The sequence below is a fragment of the Temnothorax nylanderi genome, unplaced genomic scaffold (genome assembly GCF_030848795.1).
Source record: "Temnothorax nylanderi isolate EJ_2023f unplaced genomic scaffold, tnyl_v1.0 TNYL_tig0250_pilon, whole genome shotgun sequence".
In the NCBI taxonomy this organism is placed as follows: Eukaryota; Metazoa; Arthropoda; class Insecta; order Hymenoptera; family Formicidae; genus Temnothorax; species Temnothorax nylanderi.
This window is the reverse complement of record NW_027249312.1, coordinates 13,003-33,383: the sequence shown is the minus strand read 5'-3', so window position 1 is coordinate 33,383 and position 20,381 is coordinate 13,003. Positions and strand designations below refer to the sequence as shown.

The 20,381-nt window shown below is 37.6% G+C and overlaps 3 protein-coding genes across 12 annotated transcripts; 1 reads left to right on the top strand and 2 right to left on the bottom strand.

Moving 5' to 3' along the window:
* Positions 1–85: 85 nt before the first annotated feature.
* Positions 86–6,497, bottom strand: LOC139779918 (luc7-like protein 3). Of its 7 annotated transcripts, XM_071718428.1 has the most exons (9): positions 6,140–6,497; positions 4,876–5,124; positions 4,609–4,815; positions 4,297–4,458; positions 4,022–4,215; positions 3,700–3,785; positions 3,499–3,585; positions 3,412–3,428; positions 86–1,661 (listed from the first exon to the last, which is right to left on the bottom strand). In XM_071718428.1, the coding sequence occupies exons 1-7, from the start codon at positions 6,242–6,244 to the stop codon at positions 3,512–3,514; spliced, it is 1,077 nt and encodes a 358-aa protein (XP_071574529.1). In that variant the 5' UTR covers positions 6,245–6,497; the 3' UTR covers positions 86–1,661; positions 3,412–3,428; positions 3,499–3,511. The 7 variants fall into 7 exon arrangements, with proteins under 7 accessions (XP_071574529.1, XP_071574526.1, XP_071574530.1 ...); XM_071718425.1 differs by having other exon boundaries at positions 86–3,428; XM_071718429.1 differs by lacking the exon at positions 3,412–3,428.
* A 1,249-nt stretch (positions 6,498–7,746) lies between these two features.
* Positions 7,747–15,243, top strand: Eif3b (eukaryotic translation initiation factor 3 subunit B). Its single transcript, XM_071718450.1, has 11 exons — positions 7,747–7,966; positions 11,413–11,611; positions 11,720–12,032; positions 12,132–12,491; positions 12,619–12,761; positions 12,841–12,976; positions 13,201–13,396; positions 13,521–13,701; positions 13,799–14,039; positions 14,256–14,364; positions 14,563–15,243. Exons 1-11 carry the CDS (start codon positions 7,831–7,833, stop codon positions 14,661–14,663), a joined length of 2,115 nt encoding a protein of 704 aa, XP_071574551.1. The 5' UTR covers positions 7,747–7,830; the 3' UTR covers positions 14,664–15,243.
* Positions 15,244–15,360: 117 nt separating this feature from the next.
* On the bottom strand, positions 15,361–19,135 carry Pgs1 (Phosphatidylglycerophosphate synthase 1). Of its 4 annotated transcripts, none has more exons than XM_071718451.1 (8): positions 18,843–19,135; positions 18,125–18,323; positions 17,931–18,053; positions 17,450–17,727; positions 16,655–16,926; positions 16,310–16,534; positions 15,937–16,146; positions 15,361–15,831 (listed from the first exon to the last, which is right to left on the bottom strand). In XM_071718451.1, the coding sequence occupies exons 1-8, from the start codon at positions 18,926–18,928 to the stop codon at positions 15,629–15,631; spliced, it is 1,596 nt and encodes a 531-aa protein (XP_071574552.1). In that variant the 5' UTR covers positions 18,929–19,135; the 3' UTR covers positions 15,361–15,628. The 4 variants fall into 4 exon arrangements, with proteins under 4 accessions (XP_071574552.1, XP_071574554.1, XP_071574553.1 ...); XM_071718453.1 differs by lacking the exon at positions 18,843–19,135 and adding an exon at positions 18,699–18,765; XM_071718452.1 differs by lacking the exon at positions 18,843–19,135 and adding an exon at positions 18,392–18,688.
* Between the last annotated feature and the right edge of the window lie 1,246 nt (positions 19,136–20,381).

Sequence of the window (20,381 nt, the reverse complement as noted above, 5' to 3'; positions counted from 1 at the left end):
GTCCCAAAGTGGATACTTAAAAAGATTACTTAACTATTCGCGCATAAAACAGTAAGCAAAATAAAAAGAAAAGCAAACGGAGAGATATGTGGCATTGTTTTATTAATTCCAAATAACAATCTTACGAGCATTATTATTATAACGCGGCACAGCAAATACAAATTGTATCATACAATTTACCTTGCTGATATTCTGTTTATGTATAGATGGCCTAAAATAACAATTACTCGGAACACGAGTTATATCGATTCTGGCGGATCTCAACGCAAATATTTTCTTCGTCTGTCCTCCCCCTCTCACTCTTTCTTATTGTTAAGATTATGCAAAATCTTTACCTTAACAATATGTTAAACGATGTCTTGGACGAGTTCCCGTAGTCTTCCCCTTGTTCTTCTCTTCTTCCTGAAAATAGATAATCCAAATTTTACACAAAAGTGTCATCGGCACTGTGATACAATGTAATAGTCAAACATTATTTAATGACAGTTTTATGCTGGTAAAATCCTGTCCCTCTGTCGACTGTGTGTTTGTTTAACAAGCGCACGAGGTTCTCTTGAGGGAATTGCGAACTAAATCGCCTCAATTAGAAACACCGAAAGATACGCAGATCATTGGGTTAATTTTCATTGTTTGGGGAGGTGATTTAACGTGAGTCACAAAATATCCAAATAATTGAATATCATGTCTCTCTTAAATTTTATTTTTAAAATAAATATTAGTTTCTTATAGATATCAGGTAAATTCTCTATTATAATTATCTATATATCTTTCTATTCTTTAGTGGCTTTGCTAAGAAATAGCATTCTCGTTTAAGTGCATTCTTTTATAATAAAAATAGTGGAGTACAGCGTTTAGTGGAGTAACGTTAGTCTTGCATGAATATGTATGGCCCTATATACCGGCGATTTAAAGATCCTTATATTGTCTAAAACTTCGCATCTCAAAAATTGTTAGATCCTTAGTCAGCCAAGGACCCAACGGGACACGAAAACAAAGGAATAACTCTCCTGGCAGAAGGACATGTGTTGATATTATCATTCCGGCATAAATACCTCGTCAATTGCGTGGCAGAAGCTAGAGGTTCGTATAGTCACAGTCACACGTTTGCAGGGCGCACTCGCAGTTGTGCACTCGTGCATTTGCAGTCGTGGACGAAGCTCTATGAAGCGGGTACTGAGAGCTGTGTCCCCTCCACACTAAACCACTAAACCACTAAATCTCTTACTCTCTCTCTCTCTTTCTCTCTCTTAATGACGTGTGAACGAGATTACGGCATTAACAAACCTACAGACAGCCTCGTGCCCGAGAAGCGAAAGGAACTAAGTCCAAAATTGACTTTTACCAGGGTTTTTCTTTATCTTTATATCCCATAATGAGAAATACGATGTTCTTTTATAAATTACGTGGAAAAGCAATAATACATGGTTCAGTTCCCAAAGAATAACCCTCGAATTCAATTATCTGAAAGCAAAACGCGATAAGACTATGTAGAATAAAGAGAAAAACGCTGTATTTTTATAGAAACAATTCGTTTTATTTTTAAATAAACAGTATGAATTTGTTATATTGGATGAGTTTCAACCTGATTGTATTTATTCACATTCATTCGATTCATCTTGAAAGTGTATGTCCATAATTCCATAGATCTTCGCGGGCTTCTCCTGGAAAAAAACGAATTCTTGGACTTGTGCTCTCTTGTTACTCGGGTACAGAGTTATTAACCGATGAAAGCAAGCATAGGTATACCTCCTCCCAGCTTGCTTCGCAGATAAATCGAGAATGCGCGGAATGATATATCGGAGTTATGTAAAAAACAAATTAAATTTCCATATGAAATGATTAAAATGTTCAATTTTTACTTAATTAATCAGTTTAAATATTATAAAAATTAGATTTACTTTCTAAAAATCCTAACGATATTTTTTAGAGCGATGCAATTTTATATTGTTAAAAGCTTTTTAATATAAAGTGCTCGAAAAAATTAAATTTCGAGAAATTTGAAGAAAAATTGATACTATAAATGTATTTTGAAGTTTTTCAAAAAATCATTGCAACAATAGTGTAATTGAGACTCTAAAGTCGGTTCTAAAACGCGTCGTATGTCGGAGTCAAATGTTGGAACGCAGCCAATGATTCAATGAGAGAATTCCTCTTTCGAAAACGAATTTTCCTCATTGGACCAACGGCTGCGTTCCGACATCCGACTCCGACATACGACATATTGTAGAACCGGCCTACCCAGTCAGAAATCATCAGTTGAAAAGACGGCGAATCAACGACTTTTCAACCAAAGAACCGGTTGATATAGACGTCTAAAATTAGGTCGATTATACGTTTTTGTGTCCTTCAAATTAGACCTCTATAAAACCATAGACGACATAGCCGTCTAATAGCCGACTTTTCGACTTGTCACTTCTGACTGGGACGTTTTTGTGTCCTTCAAATTAGACCTCTATAAAACCATAGACGACATAGCCGTCTAATAGCCGACTTTTCGACTTGTCACTTCTGACTGGGTAAAGAGACTCAACTAAGAAAACATATGTAAATTTAATTTTCTCGATCTTGAAACTCTACAAAAGCATTAGACTACTGTCACGCTAAAGCAGGTGTTTTTCATTTAGCGACACAAGTCTACACAAGCGTCACTCTGTCTTTTTTCAACATCTAGTGAACAACAAAGATAGAGTGATACTTGTATCGACTTGTGTCATAAGCTGGAAAGCACCCATCGTTGTTTCTTTGTAGACAATATTTACAAAATTATATTATGATAAGTACACTTGTTACAATGTTACAATCTGCAAATTTTACCATTGTCTATTCAGCTCTACATACTTCATTGCGCCATTAACAAGTTTTAACATTAAGGGTGCGGTTACATGGGCTGATATTTTCCGCGTATCGCGTAACCAATCAGAGACATTCCGCGTTTTCTGTTATGCGGAATTGAATGTCCTTAGTTCACATGGGCCATTTTTTCCGCGTAACGCGTATCGCGTAACCAATCATATCGTTGATTCTTTTAGAATGTTCCAACAGAAATGTCAAACGTCGTAATTTATTGGTTACGCGATACGCGTTACGCGGAAAAAATGGCCCATGTGAACTAAGGACATTCAATTCCGTGTAACAGAAAACGCGGAATGTCTCCGATTAGTTACGCGATACGCGTTACGTGGAAAATATCAGTCCATGTGACCGCACCCTTCGGAAGAACGAAAGAACATAACCTATTACTCGAATCTTATGAGAGGTGTTCATTTCTGGAAGATCAGAGAGAGGCGGAGAGAGACAGAATGTATTTCAGAGAGAGTGAGACGAACTTGCTGTGTGACTTACGCGGCGCTTCAAACATCACAGATTATATTATCATGTATATGTATTATGTGCATCGGAATGGCAACTCACCTGGATCGAGAGAGTACCTGTACAGTAATTGAGACGAATATGGTTATATTGTTTGGTGCATACCTGGCTTACTTCTCACTCACTAACCAATCAAGAGAAGTTACTTGTGACTTCGACTTCGCGAGCGGTGACGGCGACGATTATGGTGGCTGGAACTTCGATGATCGCGACTTCCTGAAATTATTATTATTGTCATTGCATCATCCTAGAACGTAATACGCCTGATATACAGGTTGCAATCGCGATCTGATAGCGACACCATGTTAAAAGATCAACGTTATCACTCACCTTTATCTCGACCGTGACGTCGATGGCTATCTTCGTCCCGATGGTGTTTGTCTCGCGATCTACTTCTACTTTTATGCCCAGTGTTTCTATAACAAGCAATATCATCGTTAGATTGGCTCATTTGATTCTGAAATGTTACATTTTTGCTAAAATCTACAAATATAACAGAGAATATCTTTTAGAAATGTAAAATTGCAGGAACCGATTTTTATCGAATGTAAAAACTTTCTTAATTAATTTTCTATATTGATATTCTAACACTTTATTAAACGGTTTAGAATACATTTTTCAAAACTCGCTATCACAATATAGAGATTTCTACCTATGACCGCTTGAATCATGACGGCTCTTGTCGTCATCTATTCGCCTACGACGCTTGTCCCTATCTCTATCGCGATCTCTATCTCTGTCACCGTCTCTCCGCCGTCTGTCGAGCTCCTCGTTCGCTCGCGCCCTTTGCTTCCGTTCCTCCTCTCTTCTCTGTTCTTTCTCGTCGCGCGCCTTCTCGCGTTTGTTCTATAAACGAGATTTTAATTTAGTCTTTAATTTAGTCAACTTGAGGAACATATTGAAGAAAATGACATGATTTGTCTCTACCATAATCTCTTGAAGAGCACTTTTCAGTCTTGCGTAGCCCACATGTTGTTTTCCCATTAGATGATCATCAATCCGTTGCTGAGCATCGCCCACGATAAGAAATGCGCCACACACATCGCATACCTCCATTTGTTTCTCCTGTGCGGCCGCCAGTTCAGCAGTCTGCAAGTAAATGCTGTAGAATTAACATAAGAATTCAAGTAGCAAATCATAGATCATTTATAATTAATTATTTGTGTAAAACTATGTAGAGATCGGTTATATAGATTATAACTATATTTATATACATCCAAATAATTGTTTCATTCTTACTTGATTGTAATGACTGTTGTCGTTGGATTTCCTTAGGGTTTCGCGCTCTTCTTTCAACTGGTCGCAAAGACGCATTAGGCCCTGCGCTTGTTCCACATTGCCTTGAATTCCACTTTGCTCGGCTTCCTCCACCAACTTATTTATCTTCTCTGTTAGTAAGGCAATCTGCTCCTCATTCCTCTGAGTTTGGGCTGGAGTTAACGTCGGCTACAAGAGTTATTAAATTACAATTCTGCGCTCATAATACGATCTTCTAGTGAAACTTACTGCTTCTGTTCTCCCAATCAGTGCCAACCGCTGCTTTCCCTTTATGATTTTTCTCTCCACTTCGTTTAACATACTCTGACAATACCTGATAAACTCATCCTCATATTGCTGTTTACGATACGAATGCGGCGCCTTTTCAAAAAGTTCCCTAGCTTCGTCATCGTGTACCTTGGGACAGGCACCTAAGTCCGCTCTTGTATTAACAAATAAGTCATGGGGACAGAATTTCACCAGATACAGCTTGCAAAACTAAAACATAAGAAAACTCCATATATTTAAATAAGCATAAAGTAGTGTAAAATAATTAAGTTTTAAATAAAGTTTAAGGAAACTGATACAACAGTATCTATTATTAATAATCATATTTTAATTTCAGAATAATGAAAAAATATTTATATCAATTTCTCCATTATATTTTTCTTTCTTAATGTTTTATATCTTCTTTCAATCAAAAAAATATATATGTAAATATCTAATTTTTAATAGTTGTAACTTCTTAATAGATAACTTCTTAAAGAACAGTAATAAAACAGTAACAATAAAGACTACTAAACTTTTCAAAGAATCTTCTGGTAGAAGAATGAGTCAAGTTTATTAGTTCTAATAACTAATAAACTTCCTCATTATTCTTCTTAACGATCGCATGACTTTAACTCCTAAAAATAAGTAGTAAACTTAGAAGACCTAGGTTAATTTGTAAATATTTGGTTCTTTGAATCTTGGCAACTGTCAGGGATGGAAGACAATACAAAGGTACAGGCAATAGAAACAGGGAATAGGAACAGAATGCATTGATACACGGTTCCGATAGGTTAAAAATCTACATTCTGTTGCTATTCCCTATGCCTACCTTTGTCTGTACCTTTGTAGGTATTGTGTTCCAGCCTTCGATATAATTTTTGTTTCGATTGAACTTTCTTATACATGAAATAAAATCTTATCGGATACAAAGTACAACCTCCAAGTTTACAAGAGAATAAAAAAACAGTAGAATGTAGAAAAAGTAAAAGGAGCGGATTAATTAATTTCAAGAAATCTTGTATTGAAATTTTATTAATTCGATTATTTAGGGCTCAATTGTACACATTCTCATTGTTCACATCTTAGAATCTGGGAAAACTTTCATGGATATAAAATATGTCATCATTGTCAGGAGATAGGGTTAACGAGATGGAAAGTAAAAATTCTCGAAAGTGGGAATTGAGATTTTGCAAAGTAGCTAACAGAGGCTCTTCGAAGATGTTCAGCATCAACGCGGGCTTACCTCAGGATCCTCCCAGTTGAGTTCCTTGGGCTTCTCATTGGGCAGGACGTTCCTGTTTCTGCCCATAAGCTCGTCGAGCAGCGCGGCAGCCGCGGCGGCGGCCATTTTCTCTTGATCACACCACGGCGATGTTGCTACGTCGGCCCGTCGGAACTCATACACGGAGAACCTCAAAGTTGCGGAAAGATTACCGCGAAACAAAAAGAATTGTTGAAAAGTCGAAAACGAGGTTCGGCGATGCAAAGTGGAAATTTCGACAATCCTAAAGGGATTCAGTCGCAAAACGCAGCAGCGATAACGCGTTCGCGACAATTGCGTAAATTGCGAAGTGAAACTGTGGAGTTTCACCACTAAGCGGCGCCTGTTGCGGTAAACAGTAGAGTCCCTAGAAGTAAAGGCTCGCACACGAATTGCCATAACCATAAACTAAGGCTCTATAAGGCTGGATTCGGGAAGCGCGCTATTAGCGCTATTTGCTTATTCTATCCTTGTTTTACACCTGTAGCCCTATTCTGTAATGCTGGGTCTACAATGCGACTCACGACTTTGCGACTCGCATTGTAGACCCAGCATAACTCTAACGACAGTATCGATATCGTTATATCGTCGTTGCGCAGCTTTTTTTCCATATAGTATACCAGCCCCGGGATTCTCTAAAGCCTTGTGTCCACGATGCTAGAACTGCGTCCGAGTTTCGGTTTAAGCCAATGAAACTGCTGCTTTTCTGTAAGAGCTGCTAGTTGATTGGCTTAAACCGAAACTCGGACGCAGTTCTAGCATCGTGGACACCGGGCTTAACTCCTTAAAGCCGTGATCAGACTACGGATTGGGATTGAGATTGGATTGAAATTTAATCAATCAGAATAAAGGAAACTAACTTCAGGTTTAGTGAACTTTGCTCTAATTGGTCAAATTTCAATCCAATCTCAATCCCAATCCGTAGTCTGATCACGGCTTTAAGGGCCAATTTCACCAACCAATTTCATTTCTATTGGTCAATCCTGCTAACTTTAATGCTGGGTCTACAATGCGAGTCGCAAAGTCGTGAGTCGCAAGAATTGACCAATCACATTCGAATTTGAGGAGAATAATCGACTGTGATTGGTCAATTCTTGCGACTCACGACTTTGCGACTCGCATTGTAGACCCAGCGTAACCGTCGGTTAAGCCCGTGTCACACTACGTATCGCGGACACGGATCGGATTGAGATTGCGGATCGCGGATCGTAATCTAGCCAATCGTAGACGAGCGGCTCATCTGTGATTGGCTGAATCCGATCCGCGATCCGTAATCCCATTCCGAATCCGCGTCCGCGATACGTAGTGTGACACGGGCTTTATTAAGCTAACCGTGGTTGGTGAAATTGGCCCTAAAGCCTTGTGTACACGATACTAGAAATCGGTCCGAGTTTCGGTTTAAGCCAATAAAACTGCTGCTTTTCTGTAAGAGCTACAAGTTGATTGGCTTAAACCGAAACTCGGACCGATTTCTAGCATCGTGTACACAAGGCTTTAAAGGCAACCAAATGAACGGATCGACGGAAATCTAGTAAATTTTGTCTTCCGCGCTTCCGCGTTTCCGCGCTCCATGTAATGGCACCCTGATCCCAATCTAGCTGCCATTTTAATTCTCGCTCTGCAGTGCGGCGTGGACGCGAGCGAGCTGAGGAATATGCCCAGAGATTTCCAAGATGGCGAAGAAGACCCAGGCAGAGAAAACAGCGCAGAACGACGAGACTGCCAAGAGCAACGACGATCTGATGAACGACGATGAGGAGCCCAACTTCAGCGATCCCGAGGGCTTCGTCGATGATATCACCGATGAGGGCAAGTATCCATTAGCTTTCTCTTCCACCCCCCCCCCCCTCAATCTCGTCCCGGTGCGGGACACGTTACACCTTTTCGAGAATCTCGTTACAAGTAAATCCTCCGCATATGTGATTAAACGCGCGCTTCACAATGCGACGCGTGTGATTTCACCTTCGGAAATTGGCCGTTTGCAGCGATTTCGCGAGTGCAATGCTTTCTCAAGTACTTCCGGTTTGCAGAACGACATGATGGAAAATCGGTATCACATACTGTCGCACGAGCTGTTCTGCAAACGGTCAAGCCTAAGCACATACTTTTGCATAACGTATAATGCATAAGCATAAGAAAATGTATTGGTCTATTTCCTTATGCACATGTATGGTATATGGACCAATCAATTTTCTTATGCTTATGCATTATGCGTTATGAGAAAATCTGGTTTGGCCTGCCCCCTTACGACTTTTTTTTCGAGTCTGCGCGTGATGTGATCCATCGCGCCGGATTGCATCGATCAGAGGGTTGCAACGTATTTGTCGTTGATTTGAGGCCCCTTGCACAATGCCAGGCAACAGGCAATAGGAACAGGGAATAGAAATCAGAAATCATGTATAAATGCAGAATAAACAGTGACACAGGCAATAGACACAGAGTTTCCGTCACGGAAATTTTGTGCCTATTGCCTGTTGCTAACCAATCATAGCATTCGAATTTTTTAGGTTGTAATTAACGATTTTTTGGTTATTTCCTGTTCCTATTGCCTGTTGCCTGGCATTGTGCAAGGGGCTTTAGAGCCAAAGCACATAAAATGCCCGATCTACAATAGCTGTAGTAAGCCTCAAGATGTAAGAAATTGACCAATTACAGGCGAATGTGAGGAGAATAATCGACTGTGATTGGTCAATTTCTTACATCTTGAGGCTTACTACAGCTTACTACAGCTATTGTAGATCGGGCATAACATGGCGTAGCGATATACGACAGTCGTAGTCCCCGACCTGACAGATCAGGATACACCAAAGCTTGTGCGTTACTTAAGCGGGGAGCACACACTTCTGCACAACGCATAATGCGTAAGCATAAGAAAATTGATTGGTCCATACACATGTGCATAAGGAAATAGACCAATCAATTTTCTTATGTTTACGCATTATGCGTTGTGCAGAAGTGTGTGCTCCCCGCTTTAACGTCCACGACTACGACTGTCATATGTGCTTTGGCCCTTACTGTACACGTCATTTCAATTTTAGACGCGCCATGTATCGCCACAATAGGCGATTTTTAGCGATCGTTTGGTATGGTTTGGTACATACAAAAGTTGCTATCGGTAGTTGCTATTGGTTCTGGTGCAGTTTGGTACCCTTTGGTTCCTTATACCAGAGTCGCGCCAAAAATCGCCAAATGATGTCTGCTTGATAGTCACAATGGGTCTGTTTTCTATTGCTGAACTGATTGTACTAGTTCAGAGTTTATCTTTAGGCCTGTTCTATTTAGCTAAACTTCTTGCACGGTTCATCTTTTCTCTTTTTCTCTCCAACGTGAAAAGAAAAAGAGAAAAGATAAACCGTGCAAGAAGTTAAGGTAGTCGTCTCGCTACGTGCTAGTCATGTGACTGTTTGTAGGTTTTCACGTTCAGAAATATATTTCAGGCAATTTTTGCTAAGGGAAAAATAATTTTATGAATTATGGTGTAAAATTTCATACGTGACAAAGTATGTTACTTTTTCCAAATTCTGTGATTTTTCTCATTTGACTCCGTTTTGATCAGCTGATCATGCGAGTCGTCGAGAAAGGTTACAAGTGAGAAAAATACTTGGCAACGTCGCATTTTACGTCAATTACTGAGAAAGGGTTTCAAAACGTATGACAGGGGTGTCAATCACTATCCAATTCGGCTAAGAAAGACGAGCCCCATAACCTGCAACTACAGTGATTAGCCAGCGGCGTTGCCAAGTCTTCCCAACCTAACCTCGACCAAAAAATGTCTGCTCGATTACCGCATTTTCACTCAAATAAACTAAAAAACTAGCAGCGAAATCTCCGGTAAACTATATATTTTATGGTTGCATCGGATTCTTCGAAATCTAATGTACAAAAAGCAATGTTTTTTCTCACTTCATCTAATCGAAAAATGCGAAAATATGTGATTGAAACCGTGATAGAGCCTTCTTTTTCTGGCCGTCTGTATGAAGTAATGCAAAATTTGTGATTTTCGAGATCGATTTTCTAGAGTAAATAGTCGGTAAGGAGCCACAGAAAAAATCGACTGCAAAGCTGATCATATAATTTGATATAAAATCCGAAATCGAAAACTTTATCTAATACATGCCCTGACGAGACGACTACCTTAAGCTAAAAAGAACAGGCTTTTTTTTACTCCACATTGGAAGAAAAAAGACAAACTCTGAATTAGTGCAGTTTACCAATAGAAAATAGACCTAATTTTGATCTTTAATAGCGAATTTAATTGAATGCACTCAGTGCATTGGTATACATTAAAGCTGTATACAAATCAACATAAGGTGTATGTTTAATATATACTACGTTTACGCGAGCGTTACTTCTGTAGTAACTTACGATATGTCACTCGTTTACGCGGAGTAAATTATCGCAAGTTACTACAAAATCCCGTTTACGCGAAGAAAAATCCCGTTTACGCGAAGAAATTATCGTAAGTTACTACAGAAGTAACGCTCGCGAAAACTTAGTAATAAACAGTTAAATCGTGAAATCCTTAATATTCTTTATTGTGTTATTTGGTAAAATATATATTAGACATTTTATCGATTGAGATATTTGCATTTTACTTTAAAGATTAGAGGTTAAATCAGTGTACAACGGCTTTAATATGCACCAGTGCGCACTGAGTACATCCAATTGAATTCGCTATAAAAAATGCCGAACGATAGGATGCATTCAGGAAACACAACAGTTGTATAACTCATACTACGTTTACGCGAGCGTTACTTCTGTAGTAACTTATGATAATTCACCCGTTTACGCGGAGTAAATTATCGTAAGTTACTACAAAATCCCGTTTACGCGAAGGCATTATCGTAAGTTACTACAGAAGTAACGCTCGCGTAAACGTAGTATCAGCGTGACATCTTGACCGAACTCTGATTAACTTGATTAGTAATTTAACTTATCGAATAATAGTTGTCTTGTTAAAAAATGTAAGTAGAATTATAAATTTCTCTACTGTTTAACGTTTAACATATAAAAGAAGAGATTAGATTTGAAATGATGAGTTATGTAGAAATTTTGCTTGAATTTTACTGGTTAAATTAATTGCAGTTTGTTAATTAAAGTTTTTGGTTAAAGTCATTTTTAAGCATTTTCTCAAATATATGTCTGTCTCGTTCCAGAGAAAATGCTAAAAAATACAAGTAAAACAGATAATCTATTGGTAGGAGAGTGAGCAGTTTTTGTAACGATGAATACATGTCTGTATCACAAACTTACAGAGCTGCTCGGCGATATCTTGAAGCAGAAACCTTCGGAAACAGATGGAGTGGAGTCTGTGATTGTTGTGGATAATGTTCCTCGGGTAGAGCCTGACAAATTAGAGAAGCTTCAATCTGTTATCAGTAAAGTACTGGGAAAATATGGCCCAATAGTCAATCAGTTCTATCCAATGAATGAGACCGATGGCAAGACTAAAGGGTTAGTCCACAGCCTGCCTAAATTTAAAAAGAAATAAAGCTATTTCTCTAATGAGATAGCTTGCAGAATGTTTATTAGCTTCTGAGATATTTCCTTTCTCTTTGGCAGATACATTTTTCTGGAATACAACAATCACTTGAACGCGCTCACTGCAGTCAAGTCTGCCAACAATTACAAGATCGATAAATCTCACACGTTCAAGGTTAATCTTTTCACGGATTTCAAGAAGTTTGAGGATATCCCAGAGAACTGGGAACCACCGAAGGCTCAGCCCTTTAAAGCTGCTAGTGACTTGCACTATCATTTGTTAGAGCCAGACGCTTACGACCAGTTCTGTGTTCTTTGCGGCAATGGAGCGGGTGTGTCGGTTCAAATCTGGCAAAACTCTGCACCGGAGCCCACCCTACTCGAAGAGCGTAACGTGAGTAAAAAAGATTTTGTTAACAGAAATTTCATTATGCAATTCTTTATGTAGCAGCTGCAATGAGTTAAGTTTGTTACTACTTTTCTCTGATTACAGCGTTGGACAGAGACATATGTGAAATGGTCACCGCTAGGTACATATCTGTCCACATTCCACAAACTGGGAGTCGCGCTGTGGGGTGGCCCTCAGTTCACCCAGCAAGCCAGATTCAGCCAGCGAGGTGTTGAGTGTATCGATTTCTCGCCTTGTGAGCGTTACCTAGTCACCTATACTCCACGTACTGATCTCGGACAGGATCAAAAGCGCCTCGTGATTTGGGACATTCTATCAGGTCAGGAAAAGCGATCGTTCTTCCCCGATGGATCTTCTGTCTGGCCAATCTTCCGTTGGTCGCATGACGATAAATATTTAGCGCGCATGGGCGCAGAGGACGTTCTCAGTGTCTATGAAACTCCGGTGAGTATTTCTCATAGTCACATTTATTCTCCTTGATTTACGATACTTAACATTAATTATTCATTATTATTGCCTGTTATTTTAAATCTGTAACTTATAGTCACTATCATCACATTTAATTTCTTAGTCGTTCGGTCTGCTAGACAAGAAGAGCATCAAGATTCCAGGAATCAGAGATTTTAGTTGGTCTCCAACGGATAACGTTCTTGCTTATTGGGTGCCAGAAGATAAAGACGTCCCCGCGAGAGTAACTTTGCTCGAAATTCCTAAGTAAGTCTTTAGCCTTGAATCATATCCACATTGTTGGCATAAAAAGAAATTTTTAACCAAAATAATACTTTACTTTTAGCCGCAATGAAATAAGAAATAAGAATTTGTTTAACGTGGCTGACTGCAAGATCTTTTGGCAAAAATCTGGTGACTACCTATGTGTGAAAGTTGATCGCTTTGCCAAACGCAAGGAGAAGACAGAACAAAAATACACAGTGAGTTGGCTAATGTAGCCGATTTTTCGCATAAAGCATAACATTTAATTATCATTCAGTATGTACAAATTATATATAACTATAATTATATTTAGAATTATGTACAATTTTAGTATTATTTGGCAAGTTTTGATTTTTAGATTTTCAAAAACAAAAGAGTTTTCAGTAGTCGTTATTATTAAAATATAATTGCTATTAAAAATTATTCATATTTTACATTACAGGGTATGTCATACAACTTTGAAATCTTCCACATGAGGGAGAAACAAATTCCTGTGGATAGTGTGGAGATAAAGGAACCGATTCACGCTTTCGCGTGGGAGCCAGTTGGCAGCAAATTCGCCATTATTCACGGAGAAATACCCACCGTGAATGTCAGCTTCTACGAAGTGCGATATGGCCATCAACCTGCCCTTCTCAGTAAGTAATTACATATAATGGAAACTCTACTTTTAATTTTTTTTTATGTGATTAAATTAATAACTCGCGAGTTTTTGTTTCGTTGATTCAAGTTTAACGTTCGTAAACTGCATTTTTTCAACAGAAAGATTGGAGAAGAAGGCTTGTAATCATCTGTTTTGGTCGCCGTCGGGTCAATTTATTGTCCTCGCTGGCCTGACAACAATGGCTGGTGCTCTGGAATTCATCGACACGAATGATTTCACCATTATGAATTCCACTGATCATTATCAAACCTCGGACGTGGAATGGGACCCGACTGGCAGGTAGATTCAAAAGCTTGAAGCAGTCGTATAATACGAAAAGCTAAGCATAGAAGCAATAACAAGAAGTTAACTTTCTCTTCGTTTCGATTAATTTTAGATATGTCGTCACGGCAGTGTCCAGTTGGAAGACCAGCGTTGATAATGGTTATTGGATATGGACGTTCCAGGGCCGTATTCTAAAGAGAGTCAACTTGAACGCGTTCAACCAGCTGTTGTGGCGGCCGCGACCTCCGACTCTGCTCACCGCGGAGCAGATTAAGGAGATAAAGAAGAATTTGAAGAAGTACTCGGCGCAGTTCGAGAGCAAAGATCGCATGCGGCTGACGCGTGCTTCAAAGGTGCATTTTCATTTAATAAGATGTATTAAATATCTGATATTAAAAATAGTTTTCTAGTAATGTTTTTCAAGTATTCCAGTATATTACAAACTTCAATTTTTGCATGCAAAGGTTGTGAAGTAGCAAAAAATAATATATGAGAATACAAAATGTTTCTTCTAAGATTCTTATGGGTCTGTGATTGTGATTTACTTTAACGAGTGATTAATTTTCTAGGAATTAATCGAGAAACGTTGCTTGCTGATGAAGGCATTCGAAGAGTATCGTACGAAACGTATCGAAGAGTGGAACAATCAGAAGAAGCGTCGTCTAGAGTTACGTTGCAGTAAGTACTATCTGGTACTATATACATATATATCTCGAGTTGTCTATAGTATTGAAAGTGTATGTGCCATCCATACACTTTCCTACTTTATGAACACATTGAACTAGGAAGTTTTTATTGCTGCATCATTAAAATTGAAAATAAGCAATATTTCTGATATGAATTGAGAGATTAATTGTCATGTGCGTGCACTTTCAGATATTGATACTGACGAATTGGACTCAGATTCGAAGAATGTGGAGGAAGAAGTTGTTGAATTTTTTGTCAAAGAGGAAACGTTCGTAGTCGACGACAAATAAACTCTCTTCCTTGGGCAATTGTTAATCGCCGCGCCGGTTGCCAAATCTTGGAAATCTCTAAGTGTGAAATAGCGGTCTGTTCCCATCTGCAAAGTGTCGCGATATTTGTCGTTGCAGCAATTGAATATCGCTGCAATTATCTCAACTATGAGTGGTAACAGACAATCAATCTTGTATTACTGTTACTACTACTATTATTATTACTATCGCTATTGCTGTCATTACTACTTTACCCGGATCAAAACAATTTTTACATATTCGATACTGCGCAAGAAACGTCGACATCGTAGCAATATTAAATTTTATCACATACCTTACAGGATAGCCTAAAAAACAATTGCGTCACTGATTTTACAACTTCTGCCGGCAAACTTACAGAATAAAATGCCAAGGCTGCATCCCCATGGAGAAAGAAATAGCGGAACGGAATTAAAACGGAATTACTCTGATTGGCTAGTATCCCACCTAGAGAGCCTCTACCTGGAGATTAACCAATCAAAGTGATTCTGTTTTATATAATTCCGTTCTATTATTTCTTTCTCCATGGGGATGCAGCCTAATTTATTACTTACAAAATGAAGATTAGTTTCTATTACTCTCAGAATTTATATATATATATATATATATATATATATATATATATAAAATTCTAGAATCCAGAATCCCAAGATCCAGATCTAATCCTCTTTATATCTCATATAGCCCAACAATTTTATTCTTTGCATAGAAAAATGACATAAACGAAGCTTTTATAAAAAAAATTGTTTTAATCTAAAAAGTAAAAATAACGAGAAATCCTATACAATGAAAAAATGTCTAACATAAGGGTAAAAATTCATTGGGAACGATTTTATATTCGTGGATCAATTAAATATTAAAGCGGAATCCTGTACTTACTGTACAATATGTTACAGTTAAAATTAAATAAGTTTAGAATATGAGATTTGCCTTTTCGTGTTTCGGTTTCAAAAATAATAGCGAAAGAAGAGTACAACCGCGCATACCCAAGCCGATGGTATTCTATCTTGCTGCGAGAAAGTCTTCCTCGTAACAGGTTTAGCACAGGAAAACAATCGTGCCTGCTCCTCGTGCAATGCATTTTGTAACTTTTTATTTCTTGTCACTACAGCTATTTGTGTTTCGAGATCCCTGTTCACCGATCTATAACCTAAATCATCCATATTTTAATTTAGTCGTGCTAAAAATCCTTGAGAGATTATTGCAATCTCATTATCTAAGATTAGAATCCAAGATAATAAGAATTTATTTTTACCAAAGTTTGGTGAGCCTATGAGAGTCAACGAAGGCTTTTGCTGATCTGGCAAAGTGTACCAGAGACCTTTGGCATGATACGTCCAACCTGGTTTAGCAAATTCCCATAATGTTACCCTCTTTTGCTGATTCATTCTCTCACATAGATTGTAAAAGGATTCTTCTATTCTGGTATACGCTGCTGGTATCTCTCCGGCAATTCCTTTGGCATCTTAAAAGCAAGATAATTTTAATAATAAATAGTTATTAGCTTCTAGAATTATTTATCCAGATTTTTGATAAGAAAAATATAATCATGCAAAAAAGACGCAATAAATGATCTTATATAAATTTTAGTTTGTGCAATCCAAACGTTTGGAACAAGAAAGACGTACTAAAGAAGCCATTGGTAGTGGGATGCGCTGTCAAGAAGTGACACGTTGCTCGACAATCTCTAAGCACAGCTTGACTGTAGTCGAAAGTCAGATTGAAATAACCAGTTCCTAGTTTGAGCGTGGCTCCCGCTGGAGCAGTTTGTAAGAGTTTCAATGTTACTTCGCTATCGTGATAAATATTCAGTTGACCCATTTGTACTAACGGAAATATCCACGTGTCTGCGTCTATAATAATTAAAGATTAAATAATATAATTTGTGAGTTTGAAGTAACAATCTAGCTGGTGAAATATTTTTGAATATTCTTGCTTTGAATAAAATTTATATAGAATAGTTATCGGTATACTTTTGTCGAGATCAGCATTCTTTTTTATTTCATTCTGTAAGAATGTTTGTATCTTGGATGCTGCTTCTTGGGTAAAGACTTTCCCGGATCCTTTATAAGGATGGCAATTCACAGCAGGATTCAAGCTCGTATTGCCATCCGGTTGTAACAAGAAGCTAAATTCCATCACTTTCTCAATCAATTTATTATAGAAATCGCAAAGTTCCTCGCAATCTTCTATAACGAAGTACCGATCCTGTCGGTTTATGAAGTAATCATTGCTGAGGTTCGCTCTAACATAAAATAATTGTTTAATATATTTTTATAAATATGTTATATATTTTGTAAATATATACTGTATAATCAATCAATATCGAATAAGCCATTTACGGTCTGAGCTTGGATTTTAGTAGCCTAATAATATTTTTTTATGTATTACACATATATTTTTTCCAACCTTAGTAAACTGCGCACCGACGAATTTGTCAGACTTAACACAGCTCCCGTTGGAGTAATAAAATCCTCTTCCTCCCCCTAATTAAATCGATTCGATTTAACTTTTGATGCTACTAAGATCCAAGCTCGGACTGTAAATGGCTTATTCGATATTGATTGATTGTATATCAAAATGGTCTTATTTCTTTTATTATTATATACTATATATCTCATATTTAGCACAGAGCTATTCAAATGGCTTTATTATTAAATATTTTTAATATTAACCTTTCTTCCTTTCATATCGGCTGTTAATTTTAATATAAATTCTGACATTTTTTTTCTTAATTAATTATATAGCAATCGTAGTTATGAGCTTACCCGCTAATGATCAAGTCATTGTCGATCATATATAGCTTCATATGTTGCAAACCGATGAGCTCATTAAAACGATCCGGAATTGCCGCTTTCATCACGCCGCGTAATTTCGGCGTATGATAGAGGAAGATCTTGCAATGATCTCTACATTTGCCTTTAAGCAACGGCTGCAGCATCTTTCGGGAATTCTGCTTGCCCCGGGAAGCTCTCATATAGTCCAGCAGGATCCGCACTTGCACATTGCCGCCATTCGTGCTCATTGCTTGTTCTATCACGTTTACCTGTGGAAAGAAACATAACTTCGTTTCTCAAAAAAATCGATTTTGAAAATTGGAAAATTAACTACATTTTATTTCTCAATCTCAATCCTCTCTTCATATCTTTTTCTTGTAACTTTTGCAGTTAATTATTGCTAATTTGTTATTCGAAATAATTATCTTGCCAGGTTTTCTATTATAAATGCTACAATTTCTATTATACCCACCAGCTCAGTCTCTAAGGTGCCAGTACCCAAGTACAGAGAGGCAAACGTGATTCTCTTTTTGGCACGTCTGCATTTTTCTAACAAAGTGCTATAAAACACCTGTGGCTTGTGGATTATAGTGATCTGGATTGGGAAAATCATTCTTATTAAAACAAAATATGTCCATAATCAAGAGTGCGTAATTATTATCTTACTTTTGAGCCATTCACTGGAAAAGCAGGAGCCACAGTGCGTAACCATGATAGGAGATTAACTTCTTCCTGCACCGGAATATCCAAGTCTCTTAACTTTTCGTCATCCAACATTGCTGTTTGCACTTTGTGTCTGATAAACAGTGAATCTATAGAAGTCCTTACCTCAGCTGCAGTGCGTAGCAATTTCGGATCGTGAAATCTGAGATACATATGAATAAATAAATAAATCGGCAGTAAAATATGTAATAAATTATTATACGCAATTACCATATTGCAAAATTATGACGTCAAATTTCCGTATGTTACAATACATTGTTTTTACTGTTATTTACAATACACAATGTTATTTGTGCAAAGTATTATAAAATTATATTAAAATTAATATTATATTAATTAAGATATTAATATTAAAGATTATTAACAAATTAATATATACTAAATCTTTTATATATTTATATAAACGCTAAAAGAGAAATAATATTTTGTTCATGCTGATTTATGTTCATTACAATTACGTCTTATTATCATTATTATAAGTATACTTATTTCGCGTTATTACTCGCACACAACATACATTGTTTATGTAAAGTGTCAAACCCTTTTTATATAACGAAAGTCAAACGTCAAGTAGATTTGAAGGTTAGGTTATGCTACGTTAACCTAAGAATTCGCGTGAAACATGACACGTGTCGAGCGATAACAAATTAATCGTACGCACCGTCTGAAAATTCGTAGAGCCGAGCTGTGCATAAAGAAACGTTGTTTTAAATAATAAATACGAAAAACTGTTTCATCCACATGCATGAAACTTTGGTTTTTTTTAACGCAAACTAACGAGACGCCATAAACGCCGCCTGTCTAGAGTCAGGATTCTACGCCTGTCGATCGGAATGGAGAATTCAATTTCAAATTGAATTATTTTCATTGAAGAAAATTAAGTATTTAATAAGTGCATTTTTGAAGAAATGAATACAATTACACTCATTAGGCTATAAAGCCTTGTGTACACGATACTAGAAATCGGTCCGAGTTTCGGTTTAAAGCCTTGTGTACATGATACTAGAAATCGGTCCGAGTTTCGGTTTAAACCAATCAACTAGCAGTTCTTACAGAAAAGCAGCAGTTTCATTGGCTTAAACCGAAACTCGGACCGATTTCTAGTATCGTGTACACAAGGCTTAAGCCAATCAACTTGCAGCTCTTACAGAAAAGCAGCAGTTTCATTGGCTTAAACCGAAACTCGGACCGATTTCCAGTATCGTGTACACAAGGCTTAAGGGTCGGCAGGAGACACGGTGGAGACCTCTGTCGGGTTGGGTTAGCTGCGAGTGGCTGCGAGTCCGTATTTTATTTATTATAAATTTTTAAGAGCAAAAATGCAAAATCGGGCTCTGTAGCGGACTGCATTATTATATAAAGAGTATATAAAAAAAAAATTCACGAATCTATGTAACTTATTTTATGAGAAATCTTGTTATTACGAATCCGTAATTCGTAAGAAAGTTATCTTCGGACCAAGTATCGCTAATGCTGGGTCTACAATGCGAGTCGCAAAGTCGTGAGTCGCAAGAATTGACCAATCACAGTCGATTATTCTCCTCAAATTCGACTGTGATTGGTCAATTCTTGCGACTCACGACTTTGCGACTCGCATTGTAGACCCAGCATAAATATTATCAGAGGCTGATATTATAGATATTGAGTGCGATCCACTTGGTGCTTCAAACGCTTCGGTTCTTGGAAACGTTTCATCCTTGTTGTTTATCAAATGTTAAACAAGGACAAAATGATGCTCTGAAGCAATTGAAGCGTCTAGTGGATCGCACCCAATTATAAAAGAATTAAGCAATGTTATTTTGAATAACTATATATATAGCCTACGTTACGCCCAGGGCAGGGCATTTGGCAGGGGAAGAGGGGCGTAAAATGTTGCGAGTTCAACATTTTGCGCCCCCCTCCCCTGCCAAATACCTTTAATAAAAAAAAGAACAATAAATATTTAAAAAATATCAATTATCTTACAATGTAACTTACGAGCCTTATATGTGATGCAAATTCGTTAATAATAGTTTCATAATATAATTAAGTTTTCCTTGCAATCGAGTTCTCTATGAACAAAATGTCCTTTGTCAGGGCTATGACACAATACAAAAGTACAGACAATAGGAACAGGGAATAGAAATAAGAAATCATGTATAAATGCAGAATAAACAGTGACGTAAGCAATAATAGACACAGAGTTCCCGTCACGTTGGAA